We start from the raw sequence: 14343 nt of genomic DNA on the forward strand, positions 1-14343 counted from the left end.
CTACTGGATGGCCTTTGAAAACCGAAAAAGTTAATGAACACAGTTCATGCTAATAAAATTGTATTGTTTCCATCCAAGAGTGTATATTTGATAAATCCGAAGCATTTATATTTTGTTGATTGCCTGGTTTCCAACATTTTGACACTTAATGGCCTATAGCATTATATACATGCATGCACACAAATATACAGGGACTGAGTGCTGGAACCGTACCTGGTAGCAGGGACAAGCGGGGAATATGCTGTGGTTATATGATAATTTTATCCTTTTGACTCTGTTCTGTTTGTTCTCTTTCTCTCTTTTCTCTCTTGTTTTCTCTGGCTTTCCAATACTCTTTTGCATTGGAAACATTTTTTTAAAAGCTTTGGGGTGGGTAGGTGCGGGGGATAAAGAAGTCCTTTACCTTGGACTGAGGAGGACACAAACAGGAAGGGGACACTCGGAAGAGGGGAGCCCCTGTTGTATGAAAGGCAGGGTTGAAAGGGTCTCCCAAGGTGAGAGACTGGGAGAAGAAGTAGGCTCCCAGGGTGAGTCTACCTCTCTGTATGATGATAAATGACAGGATAGATTTGATATAAATATGGTAAAGGGCCTCACAGGTATTTTTTCTCTCTTCTCCACAATTTTTTTTTTTTTATATTCTTGTTCTGTAGACTAGTTTGATTCTTGTATTTTATCTCAAAAAATGTCAATTTTTAAAAAATAAAGCATACAAACAGGCAGTTGAATGCAGTCAAAGGTTGCTCAAAGAAAGTGAAAGTATAAATACAGGACATTTGTTCCTTAAAAATGGTTTTCATCAGCCTTTTCAAAGTAAGTTATCTAACCCAAGAAAATGAGTTTTGCAAAGCCAGGGCTAGCATGTGGGGGTGGGGGGTGGAGTTACCATACATTATCAGCTTCCAAGGATCCTTCTTGTTGGGTAGGGACACAGTGCCTGTGTTCAAACATAGCAGCAAGCCATGGTTTGTTCTAACCATGGCTTGTTCAGCAAACCACAGACATCTCCCAGATGAGCAAACGACCCACTGCTTGTTGGGAATGCACACTTTCCCACTTCCTTCGTAGCCTCAAGCACAAGTTAGATTTGTGCTGATGCTAAATGGGGTTTCCATCTTTTCCCGTAAATAAATGTTTATTTACTATATGCAAATGCCAGTCTTTCAGGTTTGCAGCTGCTTAGCTTCAGCCCTGCTGCAACAACACATTTTCCAAAATGATTCACTAGACTGCAGGGCTGCCATCTTGACCAAAGTTAGAAGTGACATGGGTTTGTAAACTTTGGCTAATGGAGAATCTGGTTACATAATGCTCTGGCCGGAGAGGGTGGGGTACAAATAAAACATTATTATTATTATTATTATTATTATTATTATTATTATTAATCATTATTCTTCAATGGTTAAGGCCCACAGTGGAGAGTAGAGGGGAATCCACATGAAAGGAAGGATTGGGAGAGACGGCATGTTCCCAGAGTTCGTTCCGTATTTGCAAACCATGGTCTGTAGGGAACCAACATTGTACCCAATCTGTTTGTCTGATATGTAGCATATTCATTTAGTCTCTTTCATGTGTGTGTGTCATGCCCTTACCCCAAAAACCCCCCATCTCACCAGTGAAATTGCATGAGATTCAGTGAATGATAAGTCAATATTTAAAAAGCACTTACTTTTAATTGAGTGATAGTCATAAAATAAGGACACAAATGCAGGCTTTCAGAAACATAGTCCTCACAATTGAATTCCCTCAAATGTTTATTGTTTTATTGAAGAGGATGCCATAAAGACACACATACTTTTATATACCGCATTTTTCGCTCTATAGGACGCACCCGACCATAGGATGCACCTAGTTTTAGAGGGGGAGAACAAGAGAAAAAAAATACCTCCCTCTCTGTGCAGCACCCCTTCAGTGAAGCGGCAGGAGAAATGGAGCCCCTTCCATTTCTCCTCTCGCTTTGCTGAAGGGGCGCTGCGCAGAGATCCCTCTTGCTCTCCTGGCTTCAGGCGGCTATCCCTGAAGCCAGGAGAGTCTTGCAACGCGAAGCCTCTGGAGCACGGCAGGAGCTCTCCCACTGCGCTTCGGAGGCTTCGCGCTGTTTTCACTGAAGCCATGGAGCCTGCATTCGCTCCATAAGACGCACACACATTTCCCCTTAATTTTTGGAGGGGGAAAAGTGCATCTTATAGAGCGAAAAATACGGCACTTTATATCGTTCCCAAATCATAACATAGGAACTTCATGGAGCTACAGTTCCCAGAGTGGTTTAACATTGAACCCCTCTTCACAGGGAACTTGGGGAATGGTAGCTCTGTGAGGGGAATAGGGGCCTCCTGACAACTCTCAGCACGTCAACAAACTATAGCTCCCTTTGAGGGAAGCCATGACAGTTCAAGGTGGCATCATCGTGTTTTAAATGGCATGGTATGAATATGGCCTCAGGCCTGCTCAGGCCCACCCCCACATCACCCTCAGTTCGGCCCATTTGAGGGTTTTCCCTTGTCCCTGCTTTTGCAGCTGAGAAGCTAGCTGAACTGGGACGGGGAGGTAATCCAGCCTCTACCCCAAACCAGCAGTTTGGATCCAAGCAATATTCCATTTCCTTTCCAACAGCATGCCTTTAAACTAGATTTTTCTTGTGTGGTTGAGCCAGATGAACTGGAGAGGCGAGGGTAGGAACCAAATAAGAATAAAGTCTCGTTGTCTTACTTTGAATTAAATAGAAATCCTTTTCTTTCTTTCTCTCTCTCTTTTACAGCAATCAAGCTCTGGGGATCTGAGGACTCTGAGGAAAGGTTTATCCCCGTACCATTCCGAGTCGCAGCTGTCGTCACTGCCGCAGTATCAGGACGCCATGCAGAATGTAAGCTGCACGCATCGCTATCTACCTTGTGTAATTACGCTCATGGCAATCGTAAATTAGGGGAGAGAGGGAGACGGGAGCCTGACCCATGAATGCAAACATCTGGCAGGCTGGCTGAATTGATTCCATCATTCTGCAAACACTGGAAAGCAGGAATCAAAACCAAGTGTTTGATTCTGGCATGTGTACACTCTGTGTCCTCTTGTTCTGTTTTCATGGGAGCCGTGAGAAACCAGTGCTGGCTATGAATAAGAACATAAGACAAGCCCTGCTGGATCAGGCCAGTGACCCACCTTGGCCATCATCCTGTCTCACAGTGGCCAACCAAAAGCCTGTGGGAAAACCTGCAAGCAGGATGGGAGCTCAAGATCACTTCACTCACTTCCCATACTGCCTCTGACACTCACATGATAGAAATGTTTAAAATTATGCAATTGTGGATAGAGAATAGTTTTTTTTTCTCCCTCTCTCATAACACTAGAACTCACAAACATCCAACGAAGCTGATAGCTGAGGCTCTTAACGATTTTTCTGCCTCTTGTAGCAATTGTAATGCGCCATGCTGGGTGCCGCACAATCTTTAATTGCGTTTCTAACCGCTTCTCTTAGTCCTTATATATTGTATTTTATTGCATTGCGTGGAATTCAGATTGTAATATGATAGAAAGCAATGTAAGGAATAAAAGAAGCCATAAAAATACAATTAAAAATTGGTATGAATATTTAATGCCGGCGCTCGTCTTCTCAACTGCAGATCCACAGGCACGCTGCAGACCCCTGAAATGGAGCTTGCACACCACGGTTTGGGAACCCCGGGCTATAAATCAGCTTAATAATGGCTAGGTAAATAAATCAGTCACAAAAATCAGCAGCGCTACCCTGCAGAGCTGTAATTAATTTAAGAGAAACAAGTGTCATTGTGGCACACAGTACATTAAGTGTAACATGTAGTTTGACCCTCAGCTGACAACCAGTAACACCTGGTGGGTTTGTGTGTACGCACATGTATTTCATGCGTAAGATATAAAAGGTTGACCCTGTGTAAAAGAAAATACCCTTTCCCGTAATTTAAGTAACTTTTACTTGCGCCCTCGGTTCTTTTTGTTTAAGCTCATGTCACTCAAGATTTTGCAGGGGGTTGGAATAGGTGACCCATTTGTATGATTCCATGACTTCCTTTACTTCCTCCTAGAGAACCCTTTTCCAGAGCAAAACATTTTCGTTGTTCTATCCTGGACACCTCCCTTTTATTTCCCATGACTCCCAGGAACTACTGGACACAATGTAATGGATGGCCTACATGAAAGCGCTTCAAAATGTTCCTTTCCCAAATATTTACCAAGGACTTTTGGACCGTTTCCACAGAGTTGCTGGTAAATGGGTGGATAAGAAGTGCTAACTGTGAAACTTCCCAGGGGCTTCCCGTCAACAGAGCGGTTTCACGTGATCTAAGAAATGATAAAATGGCAAGAACATGAGCGCTGCTTATCTGTCACGGCTGCAACGTTTTGAAACTTAAGAAGTTTTGCAACTTAAGACCTTTTCAGTTTTAAGGAGTAAACTGGGGCTGATGGGATTGGAGTCCAAAATGCCTGGAGGTCACCAGGTCAGGGGAGGCTGATCTAGCCAATCAGAATGCTAGGTTGCAGGTGACTCAGAGGTTTGGCTTATACGTGATGTGGCCTTTACAGGGAAGAAGTATCTTGTTCTGAATCTCAAACTCCTCAGACATGTGTGAACTGTGCTGAGTCTGTAAGTCCAGTTCCCTGAGTTTTCCCTTTCCCTCCCTCCCTCCCTCCCTCCCTCCCTCCCTTTCCTGAATTTTGTGTTGAGTTTTCGTAACAGGTAAGATAGAAAGTGATTAACATAACCCTCCCCGCTCCATACAAATAACAAAAATAACTATAATTAAAATTGCCCTCTCTGCTTGCTCATTTTTACCTTGGCTCACGTAATGCTAAAAAAGCATATAGCCATAAAGTAGAGGCTGGACTCCAAGAGCTGTGATTCTGTTGATGGGAGATAGAATCATAGAATTGTAGGGACCCCAAGGGTCATCTAGTCCAACCCACTGCAATGCAGGAATCTCAGGAATCCATGACAGATGGCCATCCAACCTCTGCTTAAAAACCTCCAAGTAAGGAGAGTCCACCACCACCCGAGAGAGATTGCTCCACTGTTGAACAGCTCTTACTGTCAGAAAGTTTTTCCTGATGTTTGGTGGGAATCTCCTTTCTTGTAACTTGAACCCATTGGTTCGCGGAGCAGGAGAAAAGAAGCTTGCTCCATCCACCATGTGACAGCCCTTGGAATATCTGAAGATGGCTATCATATCTCCTCTCAGTCTCCTCTTTTCCAGGCTAAACATACCCAGCTCCTTCAACCGTTTCTCTTAAGTCTTGGTTTCCAGACCCTTGACCATCTTGGTCGCCCTCCTCTGCACACATTCCAGCTTGTCAACATCCGTCTTAAATTGTCGCAGCTCTACCTTACTGGGAAAGCCACTTCTGCCATGGTGCCACCAAACTGTTCTGATAGTTAACCCAAAAGTGCAGCTGTATAGAAAGCCAAAGATCCCCTCTTCTCATACTGGTAGATCCCGATATTTGATCAACATTCAAATATGCATACCAAGCACTGTTTAAAATGACACAAGCCAGATAAATCTTTACCACGTGATTCTGATGGTTGTGCAACTGGGCCCTGAGCATGGTTAATATCTACCCCAGCATTCTTCCTACTGAGGAAATGCTTGTTCCACTTGGCAAAGTGCTCTTCTCTGTTTGGAAGCTGGATGTCTTGATATTTGTTGGAAGCACAACAGCAAGATCTCTTACTGTGCAACTTAAGGGTTAATTCTGCTAGTGTTAAAGTCAACTCGCCAAGGTGGGTGGGTGGTGCTTAACGAACAGGCAGAGTGGCAGCATGCTCATTGAGCCAGCACAAGCTCTGATTGGCTCTGCAGTGCTGAGGGAGATTTTCCTCTGTATGGTTGATTGAATTTCTTCCAGCTGTTTACAAAGTTTGAACTAAGAAAAGGGGGGGAATTCTCTGGGGCCACTGTGGTGTAGTGGTTAAGAGCGGTAGATACGTAATCTGGGGAACTGGGTTCGCATCTCTGCCCCTCCACATGCAGCTGCTGGGTGACCTTGGGCCAGTCACACTTCTTTGAAGTCTCTCAGCCCCGCTCACCTCACAGAGTGTTTGTTGTGGGGGAGGAAGGGAAAGGAGATTGTTAGCCACTTTGAGACTCCTTAAAGGGAGTGAAAGGTGGGATATCAAATCCAAACTCTTCTTCTTCTTCTGTTGCTTTCTCTTCAAAGTATACTCTGCTTTAGTTCCATTAGTTCAGTTAATGTGTTATCAGGTTCCTTTTTTTTTCTTGACTCCCATCTGCATTATTCAAGTGTCTTTGCCAACAATATTAGCCCATAGCTCCAGCCTTACTCCTTAACAAGATAAAACCATATGACACTTCCTCACTCAAGTATATCTAAGGTTGCCTTTCAATGACAGGTGATATATAAGAAGAAAATAGGTAACCTAATAAAATAGTTGAGATCAGCCTCGACTCACAGTCTTGCAAGAGCTCATATCTCCTTTGTAGTCTTAGGGAGCTAGCATGATATATAGGCCTCTGCTGGTGCACGTAATAAAGTCATTTTAAGGAAGCCATTCTCCAAATCATAAGAGATAATGAAACTCCTGGAGAGGGGAAATGATCAGTCTTTAAAAGGCTATGGGAGGGGACCATTTTTCTTGCAGAACTGAAAAAGCAAATTGAAAGCATTACCATACAAATGAGCCTCTCACACCATCAGGAAAGTAGCGGGTGGGTGTCCAATCCTTGCAAACAGGATGCTGTAGGACACAAAACTACTCATTATGCTGTGGATCTGCTCACAAGCCTCTTATTTCTTTTTCTTCTTTTTTTGTAAGGGGATATGTTGGATCAAAAACTACTTCTGCAAATAAGTAAATAAACAACGGAACTTCCGTCTTTGAATTCTCTTGTTGCCAGGTCTCAGCAGTGCCATCCCAATAAATAATCAGGCATAAACAAATGGCCACTCAATTGCTAAATAATCATCCTGCTCTTTCTTCATTCTGTCATATAGCAAGGAAGCTAACAACCAGAGCCTAGTCCAAAAGACATACACTAAGACTTAAAAGCGTTCTGAGCCCGGTTCCAGAATTGAAAGAGTTCTTACAGTCCTGTAGGGCTGAGAAAAGGTCCCCCATCCTCTGCCTGAGATGTTGCTCAGCAGATGTGCCCATGTGGAATATGCTCCCCTTAGGACAGCCTTAGAAGCCAGTGTGGTGCAGTGGTTAAGAGTGGTAGTCTCGTAATCTGGGGAACTGAGTTCGCTTCCCCGCTCCTCCACATGCAGCTGCTGGGTGACCTTGGGCCAGTCACACTTCTGTGAAGTCTCTCAGCCTCACTCACCTCACAGAGTGTTTGTTGTGGGGGAGGAAGGGAAAGGAGATTGTTAGCCGCTTTGAGACTCCTGAAGGGGAGTGAAAGGCGGGATATCAAATCCAAACTCTTACTCTCTTACTCTTATGCGGAATGCAGCTTGGAGAGCCTTAAGGCACCTGCGAGGTAGCTCAGTCAGTAAAGCGTGAGATTCTTAATCTCAGGGTTGTGGGTTTGAGCCTCATGTCAGGCAAAGGTTTCCTGCGTTTCAGGGGGTTAGACTACATAACCCTACTGGTCCCTTCCAACTCGACGATTCTGTGATTTTATAAGGCTGCCTTCTGTGGAATTCAACTTGGAAAGACAGTTGCTTTGGGCATTTGCTGCTGAATTGCTCCTGAAGAGAAGGAGCAGCCCTACTGGTGAAAGAGATCAAAATGTCCGCTATTCAATTCAGCTATTTAATTTACTGTCGCTGTATGAAGAGAGACGACAACGCCTCTCCCCCCCCAAACCCCCGGCACTCAAATATCTTGGGCTGTCCCTGCACAAAATATTATTTACTCAGATCCACGGGTAACTCTGGGCCAATTTTCTATGGTAGTTTTCCCCAAAGATTTTATGTGTTTACCTGTTTAGCGCATTTTTTAATAATAATAATATTAAATAATAAATTTTTATTTATACCCTGCCCTCTCCAGCCAGAGCCGGGCTCAGGACAGCTAACATCAGTAAAATTACAATAAAAACATAATGGGGGGGGGGGAACAATATAAAATGTGGGTTAAAATACAATTTAAAATGCAGCCTCATTTAACTTGTAAGCCATTGCTGTATATTGTTTTAAATGTTTGCTTTGCTTTTGGGAGTGCAGTCCCATTATGTGTTTTACAAGCTGGTCTCCGACTGTAATAATAAATTGTTATTATAAAATATTATTTACTTCGGCATTTGTCTATACCGCCTGTTGGAGCATTCTATGTTTTGGCATACCTGTGCTCACTTTCCCCAACTCGCTTGGCTTTGAGGGGACCTTTGAATTGGATAATTTAGCTCACAGAGCTCAGCGGTGCCCAGTGGCAGCAGGTGACTAATGAATGGCAGTACAACTTTGCAAGAAAAGGGAGGAGACAATGGCTAAAGAGCAGAGCCAAAGGGAAGGAGAGGCCGACCACGCCATGAGGCTGCCGAACAAAGGATGAAATCTGAGGCAGCCCTTTTAACACAAGGACAATACAAGAGGGGGAAATGGATTTGTGGGTAGAGACAGGAGGATGCTTCTTCTACGCTTCTGATTGGGTATTTAAAAAAGCAACGGAGCAGAAACATTGTGGGCTGCTGAAGAAAGCTAAACCTTATCCTTTGGGCTATTGTGCAATATTCAAAGAGGGCAGGGAATCGTGAACAGCGGAGGTTGTCATAAGATGATCCTAAGAACATCATAAGAACCTGCTGCATCAGGATAGTGGCCCATCTAGTCCAGCACCCTGTTCTCACTGTGGCCAGCTCTGGGCCATAGAAGCATAAAATTGTAAAGTTCGAAGGGACCCTGAGGGCTAGATGCTTGTGAGAGCACAAGAGCCCTCTCCTCTCCTGCAATTTCCAGCAACTGGTACTCAGAGCAGTATTAGAAACTCAGATACAGTGGTACCTCGGTTTTTGAACATAATCCGTTCCGAAGCATGCATTTCTGAATGCATTTACGTCCGGAAAACTCAATACGGAAGCTGCGTGGCACGCTTGGCTTCCAAAAAATGTTCAAAAACCAAAGCAGTTACTTTCGGGTTTCCGGCATTCGAAAGCCAAAGCGTTTGACTTCCGAGACGTTCGAAAACTGAGGTACCACTGTATATAAACTGATCACCAAATGGCACCTTGAACCTAGGTTTGGTTGCCACAACAATATGTCTATGCCCCCCCCAACTTTATTATTGTTGTTGTTGTCACTATTATCATTTCATTTCAATACCGCTTTATATTTTAAAGAAAAAGAATCTCAAGCACATTAAAATATCCAATAAAACAACCTGGAATAAAACAGATTTGAGCTTCAAGGAGAATATGTCAGAGCTTTTTCTAGGTGACATTTTGCTTTGCTTTCCCCATATGTATTCATCTACTTGATTTATATAGCTGTCCCACAGCAGAAGTACTCTAGGAAGCCAGTGTGGTGTAGTGGTTAGAGTGTTGGACCAGGACCTGAGAGATCAGGGTTCAAATCCTCACTCAGTCGTGAAGTTCACTGGGTGACCTTGGAGTCAGTCACAGCCTCCTAACCTACCTCACAGGGTTATTGTAGGGATTAACTGAGAGGAGCTGTGGAAACCATTTACTCCTTGGAGTAAACGCAATAAATAAGCTCTTCTGCTTGTCTTCTTGAGAAAGCTGGAGGGGCCAGCCAGATGGAGATGTCAGTCGCCAACCTGGCATCTAGAGATCTCCACGTGGTTGCAACTGAGAAGACCTCTGTGTCCACTAGCTGGTGGTAAGCCCAGAACAACTCTTTCAAAACTGACATCTGGGACCATCGCATGTGCCTATATGTAGCAAGTCCTCTGCATATGTGCTTAGTTCTGAATGTCCTTCTGGAAAACATCCATAAGGCCACAGAGCAATAAAGAGTATGCATGCATACGCATGTCTCTGTGTGCATGGGTTCAATGAGAATATGGACACTGGAAGCTGCCTTCTGTGGAGTCAGATAAATGGTCCATCTAACTCAGCATTGTCTACACTGACTGGCAGCATGTCTCCAGAATTTCAGACAGGAGACCCTCTCCCAGACCACCTGGAGATGCCAGGGATTGAACCTATGACTTTCTGCATGCAAGGCAGATGCTCTCCCACTGAGCTAAAGCCCTTCCCCCTGTTTCAAGGAGGGTTATTAATCAAAGGGGGCATTTAAGCCTTTTTTGTGTGGATTAAGTAGATTTCACCGAACGTTGCCAAGGCCCTGAAGATACGCTGTTGTGTCTGACAAGTTGGTGTCTGAGCTGTGCAGGCAGATGGAAGGGGGCTTGGCTTGGCTTGTGGGCAGGCCCCATGGTTAATTCATAGATTTGAATGTTTACATGGCCGGCTGCTCAGTATGTCTAATGAGAGGCAAATTAAATAACCGATGAAGGAGATTAGCATCTGGAATAAAGTCCATCTCAGCTGGAGGAAGAAAATTGTTTTTGTTTTTCCTTGCTCATACCGTGCATCAAAAGACCTTACCCGAGTTTCGAAGGCCTTCAGTTTGATGTTGGGAAAGAGTTTCTGATTCGGACAGGACCCATATAGTTCCTCCCCTGACCTTTCCTCCCCTCGCTGCAGAAAATAAAAAATACAATTGTGTTTCCCAGCTTGTGCCCTGTAGCAAGACATTCTGGTTTTTTTGGCAGCAGGAAAATTCATCCTAGCAGGAACTAGGACACTAGGACAGCTATTTAAATATATGAGAGAGAGAGAGGGGGGGGGCGGGGTTGTGGAGTTTGTTTTGCTTTAAATTGGTTGCCCACTATGCATCTGACTACTGGGTACCCCAAAATTAAATGTCACAACTGGTAAATGGATAGGCTGGGCAAACTGATGACCAACTGATATTTTGGTGCATCCTGTATACCAGAGGCCTGCAAACATTTTCAGCAGGAGGCTGGTCCACTGTCCCTCAGACCTTGTAGGGGACCGGACTATATTTTGAAGAAAAAAATGAACAAATTCTTATGCCCCACAAATAACCCAGAGATGCATTTTAAATAAAAGGACACATTCTACTCATGTAAAAACACACTGATTCCCGGACCGTCCTCAGGCTGAATTTAGAAGGCAATTGGCCCAGATCTGCCCCCCCCCCGGCCCTTAATTTGCCTACCCATGGTGTATACTGTAGGATTATAAGGCTGGATTTAAAAGCTGGACTTTGGCAAAGAATAGTATGCATTATAATCACAGAATGTGAAAGTTGTAAAGGACCTCAGAGCCCATCTAACCCAACCCCAGTTCACTGAAGGAAGCTTTCAGTCACATCACACCCTCTGCTTAAATGCCTCTGGCAAGGGAGGGGATACAAGCTGCCGAGAGAGGCTGGGACACTGTCTAGCAGCTCTGACCATTAGTGGTGCTGATGATGGCTCTCTGACAAGTGGGTCAAGAAAATGCCATGGTACAATTGTTGTGGCCGTCCTTTGTGAAGTAGGAGAAAGGCTTGCTTCTCCCATTGGCGTGTGTGCCCCACTGTGGAAGATGGAATATGGACTGAGCCCAGGAATGCAGTGGTTTCCTGGGAATCTTGCTTTTCATTCCAAAAATGCAGCAAGTTTCTAGACCTCATGACCATAGAGAAAAACTCAGAAGTAATCTTACATGCACTCAGAGTGAGGCTGGGTATGTCAAGACAGCAGATTCTTGCTCATGTACTTGTGCCACCAATGAGGGGCTGCCCTTTGGGTCCCCTAGACTGGGGAAATATAACTATAATTATTGCTGGGGGTTTTTAATAGTTAGTGCTATTTTTCTAGAAAAAGAGGTGCCAGAACTCACCATGAATACCTCCCTTGTTTTTTTATAATGGTAATGGTGCCCACCTGAGAAGTGCCGGAACTGAGTCCCGGCTGAAAAAAGCCCTTAGTTGTTGTATTTGCCAATCCAGAAGTTAACTTCATGCCAGAAATAATAATAATACATGTGAAGCAGTCCCTCTGTTCCTCCCTCACCCGACTTGATTGTCACATCTGGAGTTGAAAACTTTATTGTCTCAAGCTCACTCTGGGTATTGTGTGCTGTAGTGGTTAAGAATGTTGGCCTAGGGCCTGGGATACCAGGGTGCAAATCCGCATTCGGCTTTGAAGCTCACTGGGGCCAATCACTGCCTCTCAGCCTAACCTACCTCACAGGGTTGCTATGCGAATACAGTGAGGAAGGAGGGAACCATGCATGCTGCTTTGAGCTCCTTAGAGAAGTAAAGGTAAACGGACCCTTGACCATTAGGTTCAGTCGTGACCGACTCTGGGGTTGCGGCACTCATCTCGCTTTATTGGCCGAGGGAGCCGGCATACAGCTTCCGAGTCGTGTGGCCAGCATGACTACGCCGCTTCTGCCGAACCAGAGCAGCGCACGCAAACGCCGTTTACCTTCCCGCCGGAGCAGTACCTATTTATCTACTTGCACTTTGACGTTCTTTCGAACTGCTAGGTGGGCAGGAGCAGGGACCGAGCAACGGGAGCTCACCCTGTCGCAGGGATTTGAACTGCCGACCTTCTGATCGGCAAGTTCTAGGCTCTGTGGTTTAACCCACAGCGCCACCCGCGTCCCTTAGAGAAGTAAGTGGGATATAAATGCAATGAATGAATGCATATTTACGTACATGCCATAGTCTTCCTTTCCCCACTCTCACAGGAGACCGAGGAGCTTGTTTCCACTCAGCCTCCTTGAAACCTTAGCATTTCTCAGCCTTTCACAACCCATCTCTTTGGAGCGTCTTCCTGCCTTTTCCTTAGCGGAAGGGAGACAGCTGGGCCCGGGAGGGAGGGGGAACCGCTGCCTGCTGGGACATTGAGCTGCAGCCATATGGGCCCCTTCATTAATCTTCCCTCGCACGCCACCCCCCAGCCACCCATATAAAGATGGTTTGCCCTAACTGTGCCAAAAGGGGCAGGTTTTATTATAGACACCTATTATTTCCATGGAATTACATGGGCAGTCTTATCCTGACCGAGGCCATCGCTTCATGACCTTCCTCTACATTTCCATATTGCCGCTGCTGACATCCCACCCTCTGCCCAGACACCCACCTGCTCATTTTCATCTCTCGCACGCCCTTGTGGGGGGGGGCAGTTTCTGAGGGGAAAGGATATTTCTTCCTTTGTGTGGTGACTTTTGTGTATCTGTTGCCATTCACAGTTCAGTTCCTTCTCCAGTTGGGAAATCTTTTATTCCCCCCTCCCCCTCAAAAAAAAACAAATACAGTGAAAAACTCACACCCTTCCTGAAAAAAAAAAAACCTGAGAGGGGAGGTGGGTAAGGATGAGAAGAAGCGTGCTCCCCCTCTTTCCTCCCCCCCCCCTTTTAGCATGTTCTCGCCAAAATACTTTTCGCCAAGCAGCAATGACAGCCTGTTAGAAGTGAATGGTGTGATTTCTCCTCACATTTCTGAATGAATCATCCTGCAATTTAAGCTAAAGAGATGTTTGGTTTGCAGCCGTGCCTCCCCCTCCCCCTCTTTCTACTGATGTGATGCGTGAGTCAGGCACAAATGTGAAAAGTTGGAATTATCCCCATAAATGCCCGCTTTGGGGGGCACAGCCTAATCTAGTTCCTGGCTCATTTTTGTGAAGTATATTTACCTTTTAAGGACACGGGGCATTTTATAAGTTCATTCTTACTTATATTTGGTCTTCGGCAGGGGGTCTTTAAAGCAGACCACAACCTTACGTTTAAATCGTAAGTTTTTTTCACTCCGAAAATGACAGTGAAAATCAAAGCAGTGGAAATAAAATCCCCACACAGTCACAGCTAAACAGTGGGTGCCACCTTAGATTTATTCAGAGGCCTTGCAGAATAAAAAAGGTATTGACTAGCCTCCAAACCAAGCTTGATAAGCCTCTAGTTGTAAAGGGTTTCACAGAAGTGACCCTTTACTTCCCTCCAAATATCTGGTGTCCTTCTCTTCTTTGCCCTGTTGCTCAAGAATCCAGATTCTGCAAACCAAATCCTATATCCAGGAAACCAGTATTTATTATATCTATATGCCACCATATAGGGAGCTCTCCCCTGTCTCATCTTATCTCCACAACGACCTTGTGAGGTAGGTTTCCTAGGAAGCTTCAGGGCTTCTTTTTCACATTGTTGTACCTCAAAAAGTTGTGTTTCCATAGCTAGAAAAGTTATAGTAGCTTGGGAAGGCAAACCTTGGAGGAGGTGGCACTGTAAATCAAAGTTAACAAAGATCCGAACACAAGTAGCATAATATGTGTAATTTAGACCCGTTTAATAAATGTTTTCTAGATATATTCATTATGCAAATGCCTTATGCACTCATTGACAAGAACAGTGGAAACAAGGAACAGGTTTTACCTCTTATTGT

The 14343-nt window shown here is 44.7% G+C and overlaps 1 protein-coding gene across 5 annotated transcripts in view; it reads left to right on the plus strand.

Annotated features, from left to right (window-relative positions):
* CCDC85C (coiled-coil domain containing 85C) overlaps positions 1-14343 on the plus strand; it is a 165748-nt gene that overhangs the window by 136666 nt on the left and 14739 nt on the right. For 4 of the 5 annotated variants that reach the window (XM_081914053.1, XM_081914052.1, XM_081914050.1 and 1 more), the window contains one exon: positions 2759-2863. The exons of the other annotated variant lie outside the window; for it this stretch is intronic. In XM_081914053.1, coding sequence (XP_081770179.1) covers positions 2759-2863 — 105 coding nt within the window. The remainder of the gene's footprint in view (positions 1-2758; positions 2864-14343) is intronic. 5 annotated transcript variants of the gene reach the window in all.

This window comes from Podarcis melisellensis (genome assembly GCF_964234715.1).
Source record: "Podarcis melisellensis genome assembly, chromosome: 1".
In the NCBI taxonomy this organism is placed as follows: Eukaryota; Metazoa; Chordata; class Lepidosauria; order Squamata; family Lacertidae; genus Podarcis; species Podarcis melisellensis.